We start from the raw sequence: 18,507 nt of genomic DNA, 5'->3' as shown, positions 1-18,507 counted from the left end.
TTCTTCTTTCTCTCTGTTCACACACACACGTGTACACATACACGCACGTACACATACATGCACACACACTCTCTCATTTTTCTGAACCCTTTAAGTTGCAGACATTGTATCCTTTTACCCCTAAATACTTCAATGCATATTTCCTACAAACAAGGCTATTCTGTTTAACACCTACAGTATAGTTATCAGACCTAGAAAATTAATCCTGATGCCCTCTCAGCACTATTACCTAATCTGCAGGCTGTATTCAATGGCCGACTGATGTCCTTTATAGCAAATGAAGAATTTTTTTAGTCCAGAATCTAAGATCACATACTATATGCATTATATTTAGGTGAATCTATTTCCTCAGAAAATAATCTTTTTTTTTTTTTTTTTTTTGAGATAGAATCTTACTCTGTTGTCCAAGCTGGAGTGCAGTGGTGCAATCTTGGCTCACCACAACCTCTGCCTCCTGGGTTCAAACACTTCCCCTGCCTCAGCCTTCCCAGTAGCTGGGACTACAGATGTGCACCACCATGCCCAACTAACTTTTTTTGTATCCCTAGTAGAGATGGGGTTTCACCATGTTGATCAGGCTGGTCTCCAACTCCTGACCTCAAATAATCCGCCTGCCACAGCCTCCCAAAGTACTGGGATTACAGATGTGAGCCCTGCGCCTGACCCTCCTCAGAAAATATTCTAAGGGATGTTGAACCCTCCTTATTAGAAAATCCTTCCCTTAAGATACTATTTTTGCTCTCCTGTTAATTGGATGACCAGCTGAAGGACTAGATCAAAAGAATGTCTTCTAGCATATTTGCCTGTACTTATAGGAATAGGGCATGAAAGTAATCAAAACAAATATATTTCATTGTGTTGATTATATGCAAGTTAGACATCATTTGGGAAGATTAGGTCTTCCTGGCTTTTCAGAAAAAAAAAATGTTAGCATGTGAGTCATGGTGCTGCTTGGTGTTGTCCGTTGGTTGGATGTTAAGCTGTACAATTTGCGTGTCCTGCAGCCAATGCATAGAGTTACAGATGTCCCTTCTAAGAAAGCAGATGCTGTGTTTCTTCTTTCTTCAGACAGTGGTCATAGTTGCTACACTTTCTTTGGCAGATGTGGTGCTGGAGAAAGCCATGCACAAGTGCATCTTGAAGCCCCTGAAGGGGCACGTGGAGGCCATGCTGAAGGACTTTCACATGGCCGACGGCTCATGGAAGCAACTCAAGGAGAACCTACAGCTTGTGCGGCAGAGGAATCCGCAGGAGCTGGGGGTCTTCGCCCCGACCCCTGATTTTGTGGATGTGGAGAAAATCAAAGTCAAGTTCATGACCATGCAGAAGATGTATTCCCCGGAAAAGAAGGTCATGCTGCTGCTGCGGGTCTGCAAGCTCATTTACACCGTCATGGAGAACAACTCAGGTGAGGCTGCTGGAAGCCCAGGATCCGTGCCGCTTCCCTCCCGGGCCAGGGACAGATCTGTCTCCTGTCAGGCTTTCTGATTCCCAATTTCTCCTCCCTTTGGTCTGTTGATTTCACCAAGTGGCTTGCAAAATTATAAGTGATTCTCTGATATCTGACAAATTAGTCACATGCAATGGATTAAAATGTAAGCAGATGAGGGCAGCAAGATTTTTGAACCAGGCCAATTTAATTAAAGATTCAGTTCAGGGTATGGTTACAAATTCAGTCTCTGGAGTCTGAGCTCAAATTTTTCCTCCGAGAAGAAGAAAATTAACTGAGGGACTTTGGCCCCCTTAATCCACCTTGCACGCTGCAGTTTTCTGTGTCTGTAGCCGGATGTGACCCTTCCTTTCATAAGGTGGGGATTAGCTGAGACAGCGCACACATAGCCCCAAGTGCAATGGAAATATCAGCAATTATCATTACAACATTTTGTCCAATGAAGGTTTGTTTCAATGACCTATAGTATGTGAAAGAAACTCAGAGTATTCAGTCATAATGAGGCCTCATTAGAGCCATTTCATTGGCTCGCCCTTCTTTTGCTACAAGCTGAAGCAATATAATTGAAATTCACCAAAGAGTTACAAATTTGGAAAGCCGGCCCTCGGATTTACCCTTGCTGCTTCCTGTAGATGTAGGAATAACCATGAATCATGGATAGTGATGGAGCCCTGCATTGTCCCAGGTCTTCAGTAAGCTTATTGTAATTCCGAGGATGGTTACAAACTTTTCTTCTGAGTGAAACTGCTTAATGGAGAAGCAGCAGAGAGTAAACACAGGCTCTATTAACCACTGCTTGAGTAGACAGGAATGTGTGTGCACTTTGGGAATTGTTGAGTGAAGACATTAAAATATGAGCTCCTGGGCCTGGTAATGATAGGATGTGAACATCGCCTCCTAAGTCTGCAAGCATATTTCACATATAAGAAACATATTTTCTATAGTTCACAGTCATTTCTAAAAAATTCCCCAAATAATATCTGCACGGGATTATGCTCCTCTGAAGCAGTTTCTCGACATTAATATAGACAGGATAATTCTTTGTTGTGGGGGCTGTCCTGCTTCCTGTAGGAAGTTTAACAACATCCCAGATGTCAGCTGCACCCCCACCCTCCAGTCATGTCAATGAAAAATGTCTCCAGACAGTGCCAAATGTCCCCTGGGGGACAAAATCATCTCCAGTTGAGAACCAGTGATGTAAAGAAAACTAGAAGTAAAGGCTAACATTTTTTCCAATATGTTTCTATTAATCAGTGTATATCTTTAACATATACCGAACTCGCACATTTAAAGAAATTAACTGTGTGCTCACATTGAATACAGAGCAAAGTTTGCTTATTCCTGGTTTGAGTTTGGTCTTGTCATTATGTTTGTGAATAATGTACACAGCAAACAATAGGAAATAAAACACAAAGAATTAGCATAAGTAAATATTTTAGAAGTGTTTTATAATGTTGTTTGCTAAAAGTTAAAATATTTTAAAGAGTATCCTGTTCTATCACCTAATTTTATACAAATTATAAAACTAGGGAGAAAATCTGTAATGTGTTCATTGATTCATAGACATTCATTCTGAAACTGTAAGGGCTGGTCTCTAACATTAGCAGCTGGGAGGGTCACAGGCTACACAGGATTCCAGAAACACCCACCTCTGTTTATAAATAACACATTTCCCCAGAGTGACTCCTTGGTTTCTAATAAAAGCAGCAAGTAGGATATGAAAGAAAGAAAAGTTGGTAAAAATATTCCGTCCCGCTGTTTGTTCCTGCTCTCAGGGAGGATGTATGGCGCTGATGACTTCTTGCCAGTCCTGACCTATGTCATAGCTCAGTGTGACATGCTGGAATTGGACTCTGAAATTGAGTACATGATGGAGCTCCTAGACCCGTCGCTGTTACATGGAGAAGGTAACTATTTTTGAGAAAAGTTGAAGGAACTGGGTGATATTTTTTTCATTTCTTTATAATTGAGGTGAAATTCATGTCACATAACATTATCATTTTACAGTGAACAGCTCAGTGGCATTTGGTGTATTCACAATGTCATGCATTCTCCCCCTTTATTTAGCTTCAAACTGTTTTCTTCACCCTAAAATAAAACTCTGCACCCATTAAGCAGTTACTTGGGTGCTTTTTTGACATCTTAAGTGTTAACTGCATTTTTTTTTAATTAAAAGAATGTACTAACCTTTTTCTGATTACAAAAGTGATAATACACACTCACGGTAGAAAATTTGGAAAAGTCTGGAAAAAAAAGAAAAAACATAACCCCATCTTAACTATACTTCACTAAGATTGCTTAATGGCAAGTAAAAAAATCTGTTTCATAGAATAAATGCCATTTTTTTTTTAAGAAATGATTTCTTTGATTCCAAGAGGAAATTACAAACTTTTGTTGAGAATACTTCCATTGCCAGAAAAATAACCTGCTCTTATGTTAGTGAAATGGATAAAAGTTTGGCTTTGTTTTCACTTTTTAAAATTTCATTTTCAATATGAAAACAGTATTAATTTTTTTCCAGTTTTTTTTTTTAAAGTATCTGCCCATTTTTACAATAAAAATACAGGAGTGTGGAATCTGTGCATTTTGCTTTCAATTTATCTTGGCAGTTCGGGTTCCTTCTTCCTGTGTCTGCCTAACCCCAACATGTCTTAGCAGAAATTCCTTCTCCTTACACACGGCTTAGGTATTTTACCATGGAAATGATTAGAATGTTTGGCACGGTAGTGCACAGCCTTGAAAAGCAGAAATAACTGGGACTCCATGTGAGCTTGTCTTTTTAAAGGAGAACAAATCAAGGCCTGTGCACCGTGAAGCCTCTTAATCCATTTTTATATATCCAGATAAAAGCCCAGACAAGCCCTGGGAGGGATTTTTATGTATTCTTTCTTCCGGTGAGTTTCAGTCTGGGCTTGAGTGGAAAGGTCCATCTTGGACGGGATTCCCTAAGGAATGTGTCATCCCAGCATTTTCCCTGGAGGGAATGAAATGCATTTTTATCACCCCCAGAATGTGCCCCTTAGTCTCCTCAGTCCTGTAATGTGAATTCCCCAGGCCTTGGTTTTCCTGTCCGAGGGACTGCCCTCCCTGGAGCCCTGAATATGCCCTTCCCACATGGCCTAGATAGTGCTGACTCAGGATGAGGGATGAATCTCTCTCCTCCCGTCCCTAACCCCAGGCAGGTATGAATGGGCCTCTTTCATGCTTTCACCCTTTAGCCTCTTCTGTCTCCTCATTAATATTCCTGACCCTGGAACCAGACACTTCTTGATGAGCCTGGAGGCTCTCCCTGGAGCTTTTCTTGCCTGCTCTGCCCTGGGATTAGACAGGACAAGGCCAAACGTGTGGTTTTGCCCAGGGACCAAGAGAAGCGTGTTAGTCTAACACGGCATGCTTTCCTTCCTTCCACTGGAATATTTGTTATTAATACAGTTTGAGGTTTGGTTATTCTTTTTCAAGCTTCAATCATGTTTAATTCTAGTAATAAGTATCTTAGGGCTTTGGGGAAAAAGACATGCCAGTTTCACTTAGAAAGTCACGATTCCATTGCTGACAGTGTGCACTCAGGACAAACATTTGCTTATATCTTGTGGCCCAAGGATAGAGACAGCTACTTCCTGCCCCTTTCTCAGATGGGCCCGGGCAAGGTCCTGTGTTGATAACTGATGGATAGGTGGTTGTCATCTCCGCACAAATCCCACAAGAAAGACAAGGGCACAGCTAGGGAGGACACAAAGCGGCTGGTGAGCTCGCACTTGAACTAGAGCCTGCTTCCACTTAACCGTGTCTGGGACTTCTTGGCTTCCTTCCTTGGGAGAGCAGGCGGCCTAGTCGGGTTGGCTGTGACCACAGACCAGGCCTGCACAGCATCGAACTGAAGCTATGCATCCTGGGAGGAAGAGGCTACTGAGCAGTGGCAGCAATACAGATGGGACTTTTCCGTGCCTGCCCAAAGTCCTCTTTGGTTTGTGGGGTGGCAGCCACGTCTCTTTTCTGCTGTTTAAGCAGGTATTCTCATTTGCCAAAAAGGCATCACAGAATCCCTTAGAAGTGCACAGCTCTTGTGGTAGAGCTAAAGTTTTGCTGAAATTTAAAACCTTCTCTAATTGCATCCACATGTTTCAAAGTGTGGTCAATTTTGTGTTTCCAGCATTTTGAGTTTTCTCCTTAGTGTCCTGAACAGATGAGAGCTAGGGAGTCTAAAATTTGAAGTCCAAGGGAGCCCCCCTCCACCCCTACAAAGATTCTAACAGTCTTCCAAGTCCTGTTGCTCAAATCTTGACCCCTCCACACGGCCTTTCCTGAATGTGTTCATATTGATTTCTCCTGAAATTCTCTGTGTAGCATCTGTATTCTGGATTACTGAGTTTCACACACAGTCCCATGCTGATTTCTTTGTGGGGCAAATATTTGTAAAGCTCAACAATTCAGGCCAGGCACGGTGGCTCACACCTGTAATCCCAGCACTTTGAGGGGCCAAGGCAGGCGGGTCACTTGAGGTCGAGAGTTCGAGACCAGCCTGACCAACATGGAGAAACCCTGTCTCTACTAAAAATATAAAATTAGCTGGACGTGGTGGCACATGCTTGTAGTCCCTGCAACTCAGGAGGCTGAGGCAGGAGAATCGCTTGAACCCGGGAGGCAGAGGTTGCTGTGAGCCGGGATCATGCCGTCGCACTCCATCCTGGGCAAGAAGAGCGAAACTCTGTCTCAAAAAAAAAAAAAAAAAAGATCAAGAATTCAAAACTCTTAACTAGGGCAATTATGCTGTAGGTGGCAAGGTCTGGAAAACCCTTCAGACCACTCTGTACGCAAAAAGCTTGACATGTGATCAATGGAAAGTGCATGGCTCAGGATGACCCAGATTATGCTGCAGGAAAAAATAACCTCAAGTCTTCATCCACAACCTTAAAACAACAAGGGTGCTTTTCTTTCTCGAGTTCACATCCAGCGCAAGTTTGCAGGGTGTGCGGCTCCCGATCCACATGAAGGGGACAGTTGCCATCTTGCGTGTTGCTACTTGTTGACCAGAGAGAGGCTTCCATGGGGTCTCACATAAACAGTTAACGGTGACACTTCTGCACAAAACTCATTTCACCAAACTGACTTATGGTCCCTGCAGGAATAAATTGCCAGTGTTTTTTTTTTTTAGAAAAAGACACATTCATAAAGTTCTGGAGAGTGGGACTCACATTCTACTTCTTACAAACCTACTTCTCCTCCGTAGCTCGCTGTGGCTCACAGTAGAGGATCGATGGGTATGCTGACAAAGAATGTCTGTAAATCTAAAATGTGCTGTGCCCAATGAGGGAATTTTTAATGAACATTCAGGGCGACACCTAGTGGCTGTTCAGTACGGAGACCGTAAGTTCCTCCCCAGGCACCTAATCATGTTAGGACAAAGCATAATTATTCATATGAACGAACACACACACATCTCACAGTGTCGTCAGCCCTTTTACACTCCTCAAGAACATAAGAGGTCATTCCTAAAGCAGCATCACAGGAACATCATTTTATCCTAGATGCCAGATGTTATGTTAGTAAGGGGTAAGAAAGGGAATCAGGGGAGAGAAATTATTTTTGAAGTATTCACATTTTTGTGAACAGTTCTTTCAAAGTGTATAATTTACTTAAAATTCAGAAAATATCCATTTAATACTTGTAGTTGTTGTTGTTGTTTGAGACGTAGTCTTGCTCTGTCGCCAGGCTGGAGTGCAACGGCTTGATCTCGGCTCACTGCAACCTCCACCTCTCAGGTTCAAGCGATTCTCCTGCCTCAGCCTCCCGAGTAGCTGGGATTACAGGCGTCCGCCACCACACCCAGCTGATTTTTGTATTTTTAGTAGAGACGGGGTTTCACCATGTTGGCCAGGCTGGTCTCGAACTCCTGACCTCGTGATCCGCCCGCCTCGGTCTCCCAAAGTGGCTGGGATTGCAGGCATGAGCCACTGTGCCTGGCCATGTTTTTCTTTTTACTTTTTTTTTTTTAAAAAAAACAAAACTCTTTTTTTTTTTTTTTGAGACAGAGTCTCACTGTGTTGCCAGGTGCCAGGCTGGAGTGCAGTGGCGCGATCTCGGGTCACTGCAACCTCTGCCTCCCGGGTTCAAGCAATTCTCCTGCCTCAGCTTCCCGAGTAGCTGGGACTATATAGGCGCACGCCACCACGCCCAGCTAATTTTTGTATTTTTAGTAGAGACGGGGTTTCACCATGTTGACCAGGATGGTTTTGATCTCTTGACCTCGTGATCTGCCCACCTCGGCCTCCTAAAGTGCTGGGATTACAGGTGTGAGCCACCACGCCCGGCCAACAAAATTCTTGTTTATCAGAAATAGAAAATACCAATTTCTAAAAGAGAAAGCCAAGGGCAGGTGTTGCCAGGAGTCTATGGACTGATGGAGGTGATTCTGGCCTTGGATCGTCTCACAAGCCTGACTTTCTCCCCACCTCCCTATCAGGCCTTAATACCCCAACTATGCCTGGCAAACATTTTTCACAATTGCACTTTAATAATTTTGGCCAGGCAAGGTGGCTCATCATGCCTGTAATCCCAGCACTTTGAGAGGCTGGGATGGGTGGGTCAGTTGAGGCCAGGGTTCAAGACCAGCCTGACCAATATGGTGAAACCCTGTCTCTACTAAAAATAAAAATATTAGCCAGGGGTGGTGGCGCATGCCTGTAATCCCAGCTACTCAGGGGAGGATCGCTTGAACCTGGGAGGCGGAAGTTGCAGTGAGCTGAGATTGTGCCACTGCACTCCAGCTTGGATGACAAAGCAAAAAGCAAGACTCCCTCTCAAAAACAAAACAAAACAAACAAACGAACAAACACTTTAGAGGCTTGGTCAGTCTCACGTGCTAGAGTGGAAATCCCATCAGTGACAACGGGAACCTTATAAGGCTGGCTTGCCTATGCTCCCCTGGCTCCTCCCAGGCCTGGGTGGCTCCATAAATCTCTGTGGGATGGCTGTGTGAAGGGCCAGGTGGAGGAGTGAATGGCGTGCTCTTGGACATGTGCTTCTGTGATCCCACAAGGAAATGCATGTAGAAGAAATACTAAAAACACAAAACATGCCCTCTAACGCAGGCACCCCCTGTTAAAAACCCGAGAGCGGAGGCTGGCACTGGGAGGACCCACTCTTTCTGCTCTTTTCAGGAGGCTATTACTTGACAAGTGCATACGGAGCACTTTCTCTGATAAAGAATTTCCAAGAAGAACAAGCAGCGCGACTGCTCAGCTCGGAGACCAGAGACACCCTGAGGCAGTGGCACAAACGGAGAACCACCAACCGGACCATCCCCTCTGTGGACGACTTCCAGGTGCGCAGCTGGCCACCCCTTTGCTTCCTTCGTCCTCCAGGAATGCAGAGCTGGCTAACCCAGTGCATCCCAGCTCAGAGTTCCCCACTGTGTTGAATTATTTGTCAGGAAAGGGTATCTCAAACCACCCTCTGGCCTTGTTACACTGCTCTGTTTTCTTTACATTTATATATGCATGGGATATTTGGCCCAAGTTTTGTTGTCCTTAAGAAAACCAAATTGCATGAAGGCAGGATTTCTGCCAAAACAAGCAGGCAAGTCAAAAAGGAGGAGGAAGCGCTTGGCACAGGCATTGGAGATTTTGTTTCATCAGGAAACAGCCGCTGTGTTACGCGATGCAATTGGCCTAGTTTCTCTTTGGGAAGAGGGAGAGGATGTGATGTCTGTCCTCCTCTCCTTCCCTTTTCTCTCGCCCATTCTCCAAAACAGAAGACCCCAGGATCTCAGCAGCAGCAGCAACAGCTCTGGCAGCAGTTTGCAGCCCAGAGTGACCGGGAGAGCATCTGAGCGAGTCCTGCTCAGGATCCCTGACAGGACTTTTCCTGAACATGAGCTGCTGCTTGGGAACATGGGATTCCCAATGGGCTTGTTTCTTATAAAGTAGAGGTGGGTTAGGGCTATAGAAATCTTTACCCAAGGCCAGGCATCAGGGCTCATGCCTGTAATCCTAGCACTTTGGGAGGCCGAGGCGGGTGGAGCACTTGAGGTCAGGAGTTCGAGACCAGCCTGACCACATGGTGAAACCCTGTCTCTCCTAAAAATAAAAAATTAACTGGGTGTAGTGGCAGGCATCTGTAAACCCAGCTATTCAGGAGGCTGAGGCAGGAGAATCGCTTGAACCCAGGAGGCGGAGGTTGCAGTGAGCCGAGATCATGCCACTGTACTCCAGCCTGGGTGACAGAGTGAGATTTCATTTCAAAAAATAAAAACAACACCACCAACAACAAAGGAAATCCTTACCCAACACAATAATTCCTGATTCATTCATTGTCTGTGAAATAATGAGTGAGTTGCCAAATGTCTTCAAATAATATTTCGAAGGCTTTTAATTAAATGATAAAACCTGCCTGTGCTTTGTTTTTCTGTTTCCCATGATGAGTTTCCAAGCAGGGAGGGATCTGGAAAGCAGGACAGATCTGTCTACATGTCCACATTCACCTGCTTTGCCATTTTTTTTTTTTAGATGGAGTCGTCTCCCTCTGTCGCCCAGCCTGGAGTGCAATGGCACGATCTCTGCTCACTGCAACCTCCGCCTCCCAGGTTCAGACGATTCTCCTGCCTCAGCCTCTGGAGTAGCTGGGACTACAGGTGCTCGCCACCACACCCAGCTAATTTTTTTTTTTGTATTTTTTGTAGAGATGGTGTTTTACCATGGTCGCCAGGCTGGACTCAAACTCTGGTCTCAACTGATCCGCCCACCTCAGCTTCCCAAAATGCTGAGATTACATGCGTGAGCCACCGTGTCTGGCCATTTTTTTACAAGAGATCTGAAAATAGAGGGTCAGATGAGGCGGCTCACACCTGTAATCCCAGCACCTTAGAGGCTGAGGCAGGAGAATCACTCAAGGCCAGGAGTTGGAGACCAGCCTGGGCAACAAAGTGAGACCCCGCTCTACAAAACACAACAAAAAATGTAAAGTTAGCCAGGCGCGGTGGTGGTCACCTGTAGTCCCAGCTCCTAAGGCGGCTAAGGTGGGAGGATCACTTCAGCCAAGGAGTTTGAGGCTTCAGTGGCCATGATCACACCACTGCACTCCAGCCTGGGCAACAGAATGAGACCCTGTCTCAAAAACAAAAAAAAGTCGATCTTTGCAAGCCAAGATCAGCTCATTCTTCGCCAAGATTGCAGTATTCTCAGAAATTCCTTCTCAAGCACATAAACCTAAAGAGTGAGAACGCATGCGCTGTACGCTCCCCACCCTGTTGCACTGTTTAAGAAGGTCCCCATGCCACTCAGCACATGCAGACCCCTGGGGTGCCATCATAGAGCCATCCAGGGAGGGGCTGCCTGAGGCAGAACAGAGGAAGTGAGGAAAGTTCGTTGTTCCCTTCCCCACCGGCCAACACACCCTTCCTCCTCCACCTCTTCACCTGGAGACCCCAGACACCATGGAGCTGCTGATTCTGCAGCCACTCCCTCCTGCCCTCATTGACCCTGCTCACCTTGGAGGCGCACACCTTCTCAGAATGTAACCAAAGAGGGACATGCTCAGCATTCAGCTCAGGGGTCAAAGCAAAACCTCAGACCCAAGCTCCATCTGAAATCCCTAAATCAGAGGTCAAAGGCACAAAGGTCTTCTCGCATGGGAAGAAACAGTACACCTTAGTGGTAAAGGCGGCAGGGCTGACTCTACCACGTCCTAGCTGTGTGGCTTTAGGCGCGTTACTTAGCCTCTCTGTGTCTCAGTTTCTTCACTGGTCCAACAGGGATCATGTAGACCCTGTCTCTAAGGAAAAAAAGGTTTAAAGAGTGTCAGTGTCACTCTGGGTGCCTCCCACTAGCTCACCTCTCTTGCGAAGTCACTGGGCTAGCAGACGTCCTCACAGAAGTAGATACAAAACATATCTTACATGTGCAGAGCTCACCATCCTTCCCAAAACTTTCCCTTCTGTTATCCCAGGAAACCCTCTGCCACGCAGGCACCTGGGCAGAGAGCCCTCCTTCCCTTCACTGCTGATCAGGGTTGCCAGATTTAGAGGAAGAAAATGTATTTGTTTTCTAGATGCAACTCAAATGTAACTGGGTGTTCTAGATTTCAACTGATAATTCCACTCTTAAGGAAACAGAAACAAAGTTATCTGGGGTCCCAAAACCTAAGAGAAGCCGAGTGAGTTTAAGATTCTTTATGCCTGGTCTGGGCTTTGTGTCTTGTAAGATCACAGGTTTACATATTTCATGATAGCATGTAGCTGGCATGGTTGCAGCGCCTGAGCCTGCAAATGTCTTTGTTTAATTCCCTGCAGCACCACCTTGCACGTAATCAGCTCCATCTGCAAAGTATTTGGCAGAATCAACCTTCTTCTCCTTCTGACTTTTTCCACATTGTGCCCAGAGTCACTAGGAGCCTTGTATTAGATTGAATCACATGAAATCACCATTTAGAGGAGACAAAAAATAGTCAAATGTCAGCACTTTTGTGTGTGATTCAACCTAAATTATTGCCCTTGTTTAGGATTATTTTAAAAGTGTGTTAAAAGTGAGCACAAGCCAGATGCAGAGGTGTGCACCTTCAGACTTAGCTACTCAGGAGGCTGAGGCAGGAAGATCACTTGAGCCCAGCACTATGAGTACAGCCTGGGCAACATAGTGAGATCCCATCTCTTAAAAGGAAACGCAAAAAGCAAAAAGTGAGCACAGTGTGTGCTGTTTGTCTAGATACTTTCAATCTCTTTCTCCTGACTTCCTTCATACCCTTGTGCTATTTGGTTTATTTTTCAAGCTGGGAAGAAACCCAGCATTGGATGTGGTTCACACTCTCAAGCAGGGGTTTCTTAACCAGGCTTTATGAGGGATATAGAAAGATCAGAACCAGGCCTGCGTGGACTTCTGGCTTCTTACAGTTGCAGTGAATCATGTAGTTATCCTCACCACTGTCCAAAGTCGGATAGCCTCTTTCCTTGCCATCCAAAGCCTCGTGGCCTGACATCAGACATTATGACGGGACAGGGTCTGGAAGTGGCTCACAGTTACCCCCTCCCCTGGTCTCCCATCATGCTCACCGTCTAGTTTTCTCTTCTGACTGTCAACATTCTTCTTCCACCTGCAGAATTACCTCCGAGTTGCATTTCAGGAGGTCAACAGTGGCTGCACAGGAAAGACCCTCCTCGTGAAACCTTACATCACCACCGAGGATGTGTGTCAGATCTGCGCTGAGAAGTTCAAGGTGGGGGACCCTGAGGAGTACAGCCTCTTCCTCTTTGTTGACGAGACATGGCAGCAGCTGGCAGAGGACACTTACCCTCAAAAAATCAAAGCAGAGCTGCACAGCCGACCTCAGCCCCACATCTTCCACTTTGTCTACAAACGCATCAAGAACGATCCTTACGGCGTCATTTTCCAGAACAGGGAAGAAGCCCTCACCACCTCCTAGAAGATAGGTGGGACTTCCTAGTGGTGCATCCAAAGGGGAGCTGGAAGCCTTGCCTTCCGGCTTCTATGTGCTTGAGCTTGAAAAGCAGTCACCTCCTCGGGGACCCCTCAGTTTAGTGACTAAGCCATCCACAGGCCAACTGGGCCAAGGACAACTTTGTCCATGCAAGGTAGCTGAGGTTCGTGAAACAGTAGGAGTCTCTTTTGGCAATGGAGAATTGCATTTGATGGTTCAAGTGTCCTGAGATTGTTTGCTGCCTACCCCCAGTCAAGATCTAGGTTGGCTTACATGTATGTAGATGTGCAGAAGAAACACAAGGCACAAGCTCTTTTGAATTCAACAGCAGGTGTTTGCAAGACTGTCCGATGCAGTGCGTCAGGTGATTCTCACTCCTGTGGATGGCTTCCTCCCTTCCTTCCTTCCTTTCTTTTTCCTTTTTTTTTTTTTACAAAGAACCTTCATGTTTTTATATATTTCATAGAAATTTTTATAGCAGTTGCAGGTAAACTGTCAGGATTGGTTTTTAAAATATTTTTGTAACTTTAAAATATTCTATAATTATGCATGTGATTTTAACATTTAATATTCAAAAATAAATCTCTTGCTGGATTTGAGAGTATTGCATTTTAAAAGTCTCTCTTCTGTAACTGGATGTTTTGGCAACTTTGTGGGGAGAGACAGCTGGATTTCTTAAAGCCATGTATCCCTGACACTGGCCACAGAATGCCTTTGGAAATCGGATGTACTGTTATCTTGTTCACGTGTAGTGATGTTTTGCTCTTTTGTTTTTTAAACAAATGATACTGAGAATAAGGAGAGAAATGAATGTAGGGAGAGGTAGAGAGAGAAATACAGACTCTAACAAAGGACTGAGGAGTGCAGTCTGCTGGTTCAGGCTCTTCGAAAGATGTGGAAAAACAGATAGAAGGATCCACCTATGCTTAAAATACTGTAAATATGCAATGAGGTTTGACAAAATCAACTCCATGTGTGATTTGCTTTTAGAAACAATTTTGAAAGCCCCCTGAGGAAAATAAAAATCGGGACTCCATGTTTGGATCCCCTTCCGCAAACACTCCCTTCATTGAAGTTGTTTTTCTCTCTCCTGGATTTTCCCTCTGGGGTCCCCTTCCACACTCTCTCGTGGAAGCCTGTCCTCCCCTCCTAAACTCCATCTCTCTCTCTGTTCCCTTCCACTCAGTGTGGAGCTGCTTTTCTCTCCTGGATTCCATCTTTCTGGATTCTCTCACTCAGTGTGAGAGTTAGCTGTTTCTTTCTCTCTCCTTCTCCTGTTTCTCTCTCTCTTTAAATAAATCACTTCCTACAAACAAACAAACAAAAAAAATCAAGAAGAATGCCTTTTCTCCCCTTTCAATAGAAATTAAAACTAACAGCATCAAACTATTGGGACCCGAAAGCAAGATGTATAATGTGGCTTTTGTGGAGTTAAATAAGATGCTGTACAATGGAGAAAATAATGTGGAAATACACACAAAAAAACTACATTATCAGAATCTACAGTGAAATTAAACTTACATTAAATAAAACCAGTTTGCAGGTGCACAAACGATGAGGGTCTTGTATCCATGTAACACAGGAAGTTACAAAAACACGCTATTGTACTGTGTAAAGATGCATAGTCATCTAATTTGGTTGGCTTTGTACCTTGTACCTTTTTTAGCCTTGCCTTTTGTTGAACTAGAACCCTCAGCATATACTGTGTTGTACTTCCTTTTGTAAATGATTTTTTAAATGGAATTTTGCACATAATACATTGTAATACTGTATGATAATCGTGTGAAAATAATTTTTGAAATGTCCTTTGGTTGTCTTTCCTTTTTTCCTTTAGAGTAGGAATATATTCATGCACCGCACAGGGTCCTGGACAGATGAAATCCAAGCCAGGGTTTGTGGTTAGACGATCTATTCAGGGAGTAAGCAGAAAAGCTCATGTTTCCCAGAAGCTCCTCCTGATAGGGGGCAAAAGTTAAGGAGCAGGAGGAAAAGCTCATCCTCCCACCTGAGAGTGTTTCCATGGTTATCTAGTAGAGCACTTGGCTTAGCTGGACCTGGAGCGAATCACAGGTAATTGAACAAGGAGTTAGCCGGGGCCCTGCAGACAGCCCCGCCCTGTCCTCATACCACTTCTGCAATGCCCTGGCTGACAGGTCAGTGCTGTTTCTAAATTGACAGGACAGAGGCCCCGTCTCCTCACTGCTATACTCGCCATGCTTGGAATGGTGCCTGGCATATATTAATAGTAAGTGCTCAATAAATCCTTGTTAACTGAAGGAAGGAAAACACAAGTTTAGAAGGGTTTCTAACTCATCAGTGGGAGAGATCCCTAAAGATTAGAACGAGGACTGAACGGGCTGCTTGCTTTCGATGTTTACAATGAACTAAAAGATGACAGCTCAGTCCATATGGTTGCCCTTCCCACTCTTCAAACTAGGATCATCAGGCTTTGTTTTAAAGCAGGTCACAACCTTTGGATCCGAGGCAGCCTGTGCAGCCTTCCGCGGGATGAGAGTGAGCCCAGAAGAGGAAAAGGTAGCGTGGGCAGAAAGCGACATCACAAGACAGTCCCTGGTTTTGTCGTTGGGTAATGCTTCCCTGTTAAAATGACAACACAGCATGCGCCTCCGTTTTCCCCCCACGCAGGCATTTCTCACTTCTCAAATTGCCAGGAAACAGACTTGGGTGAAGGTTGGAAGGAATAGGAGGAGAGTAAATATACACATGCTGGGTGGAGGAAGAGGAGGATGCATGTCCAAATTTAAAACTATGTTATAGCTAAGGTGGGAGGATCGCTCGAGCCCAGGAGTTGGAGGCTGCAGTGAGCTATGATCCCACCAACTGCATTGCAGCCTGGGTGACAGAGAAACCCTGTCTCTTCACCCCAAAAAAGTAAAAATAAAAACATGTTATAAAGTTTAATGCTGGCCAAAAGAAGGGATTTTTTTTTTTAATGTTGCATGCACTGCCAAATACTTTCACTCTAGCACCACCCCTTCCCCCGGGACACAGAATAGAAATAGCGACTGTTGAAATAGTTCATATTATGTGGAAGTTACAACTTCCGATCTATAAGAAAATACAAAGGACAGGAAACCCAAGCATGAATGCTTCCATTCACAAATGTGGTTCCGTCTTCACTGGGCAGCTGTTACCTTCAGCTTCTTTTTTTTTTTTTTTTTTTAGTTTTTTTGTTTTGTTTTGTTTTTTATTGCATTTTAGGTTTTGGGGTACATGTGAAAAACATGCAAAGTTGTTGCATAGGTGCATATGTGGCAGTGTGATTTGCTGCCTCCCTCCCCCTCACCCATATCTGGCATTTCTCCCCATGCTATCCCTCCCCAACTCCCCCCCCCGCTGTCCCCCCCACTCCCCTGCAACAGACCCCCGTGTATAGTGCTCCCCTCCCTGTGTCCATGTGTTCTCCTTGTTCAACACCCTCCTATGAGTGAGAACATGTGGTGTTTGGTTTTGTGTTCTTGTGTCAGTTTGCTGAGAAAAATGTGGCACATATACCTTCAGCTTCTTTAAGAGACTTGAAATGAGGGAGCACTCCAATCTCTAACAGCATGCCTGGTCATGCCTGGTCACACCTGGTGTGCTTAAATTCTTCCATTTAAAAGTAGAGTTTGCCTGAATTCTGAGGCTCTGTATAAAACACTTTAATGAATCTGAGTATTTCCTTTGACTGCACACATTAGAACTGCTATAGCCAGCTCTCATTTCTCACTGCTGGGGAATGGGGGATGGTCAGATCCTGCCACCTGCGGAGAGGGGTTCAGAACCTGAGGACCAGGGGTGGCCAGGGAGGAGCTCCTTCCTAGACGGTGTGTGCCTCTGTAACCAGCCTTCAGTTTCCTGGGGGAAATACCACTACACATAATTAGCTCCATTGCTTCCCTTTCTTCTCATTTCCCCAGCATGATTCTGTGGGCTGGGTTTCCCTCATGCGGTAGGTTCGAGGATGCTCTTACCTCTATTCCAAGGCTCCTTGACAAAACGCAGGCTCTGATCCTTTTCACAATTTGTTTCTGCAGTTCCAACCAGAGACTCAAAAACCGTGAACCCAGTCCCACTGCAAACACTGCTCACCCACACTATCTGTTACCAAGACTTGGTGTCCTCTCTTCTATTTGAATAGGTGGCTCTCAGCTTTGGCTCTCAGCTTGAAGTCACCTGCAGTCTTTTAAAACTCCCGATGCCCCAGCTGCCCAGCCTGTCAGAATCTCTGCAGAGGTGACCCAGCAAGCCACATTTATTTTAAACTTTCAAGGTGTGTCTGCTGGGAAAACCACTGGTTTAGATCAAAATGTGGATGTTAATATAAAAACACACCTGGGAGAAGTAATGCCTTGCCTAACCAAGGCCACTGACAGCTAACCAAGCATGCACTCTCAACCTGATTTGGCTGGCAGAGGACCATGGAACGCGTACTTCTGGCCTGGTGCTATCCAGTAAGAATACGAGGCAAGCCACATAGGTAATTGTACATTTACTAGTGGCCACCTTTTTAAAAAGCAAAAGGAAATGGATAGAATCAATTTTAGTAATTTTATTTAGGTCACGATATCTCAAATATATTTCAACAACTAATCAAAAATATCAAAGAGGTATTTTACATTCTTTTATTTTTTTATATTATCGTCAAAGTCTTGTGTGTATTTTGTACCTACAGCACATCTCATTTCACACTGGCCATGTCTCAAATACTCAATAGTCACATGTGGTTGGCAGCGACCATATTGGAGAGTGCAGTTCTAGCATATCAACTAGGGATGATTTTAAATGTTAAAAAAGAAAACTGCATGTGCATATAAAATAAAAACATTCACAGGTTACATCTACAAAGGAACAGACACATGCATACGGTCAGATACATGCACCTGTTACTAGCCAGGGATGAGAATAGCATCTTGCCTCTTCAGGTGCTGCTGTAAGACAAACATAAATTAATCCATGCAAAGTGCTTAGAACATCCAGGCACCACACCACAAGCACCGTTAACCGTTACTTAATATTATCGTTAGATAATCGGCTGCTTTGACATTTACCCCCTACTGCTTATTTCTGCTTACCCATTCAAGCTAGTATCTGCTGGCAAGTTTCTTGTGAAACAGAAGAAAGGCGGTAATGGGTATCAAAGGTTTAAGAAAAATGTATTGGGGCAGGTTGCTCAATGTAGGAAGATCAAACATAAAGTGAATACTAGTGATTAACTTTATCATTGTTACTGCTGATGGTGGTGATGGTGGTGTGTGTGCGAGTTGAGAGTGGCTCATTTTCCCCATTCCCTGCTGGCCAAGAGCATCATCAGGGCCCACAGCCAGTGGTGACTTTCGCCAAGAAGGGAAAAGGAAGCAAGGGAGTTTGCAAAGACACTTTGCTGGCTTCCCAGTAATGGCCACAGTAAAATCCCGAGAGGAACCGTCTCTGCCTGCACAAGAGTCTAAAATGGTATTTCCCAGAAATAAATTAGTAAATAAAAGCAGAAGTATAGTCAGTGATTATTTTAACAACTTTCCTCCACTTTTTTCCCCTTTTATTATATTTGCTAATTTATATAGAATTTGTATGTACATTTGTATCATTTAACAAGATTATTCTTTAAAACATTGTGCTTTGGCAAGAAG

The 18,507-nt window shown here is 44.5% G+C and overlaps 1 protein-coding gene across 13 annotated transcripts in view; it reads left to right on the top strand.

Moving 5' to 3' along the window:
• The window catches only part of RIN2 (Ras and Rab interactor 2), a 236,084-nt gene extending 221,402 nt beyond the window's left edge, over positions 1–14,682 (top strand). For all 13 annotated transcript variants that reach the window (XM_064375666.1, XM_021673564.2, XM_064375585.1 and 10 more), the window contains 4 exons: positions 1,103–1,408; positions 3,226–3,357; positions 8,608–8,771; positions 12,539–14,682. In XM_064375666.1, coding sequence (XP_064231736.1) covers positions 1,103–1,408; positions 3,226–3,357; positions 8,608–8,771; positions 12,539–12,862 — 926 coding nt within the window. In that variant the 3' untranslated portion in view covers positions 12,863–14,682. The remainder of the gene's footprint in view (positions 1–1,102; positions 1,409–3,225; positions 3,358–8,607; positions 8,772–12,538) is intronic.
• The last annotated feature ends 3,825 nt before the right edge of the window (positions 14,683–18,507 follow it).

Source organism: Aotus nancymaae, unplaced genomic scaffold (genome assembly GCF_030222135.1).
Source record: "Aotus nancymaae isolate 86718 unplaced genomic scaffold, 86718_ANA_hifiasm-v0.15.2.pri h1tg000001l, whole genome shotgun sequence".
Classification (NCBI taxonomy): domain Eukaryota; kingdom Metazoa; phylum Chordata; class Mammalia; order Primates; family Aotidae; genus Aotus; species Aotus nancymaae.
This window is presented reverse-complemented; position numbering and strand designations above follow the sequence as displayed.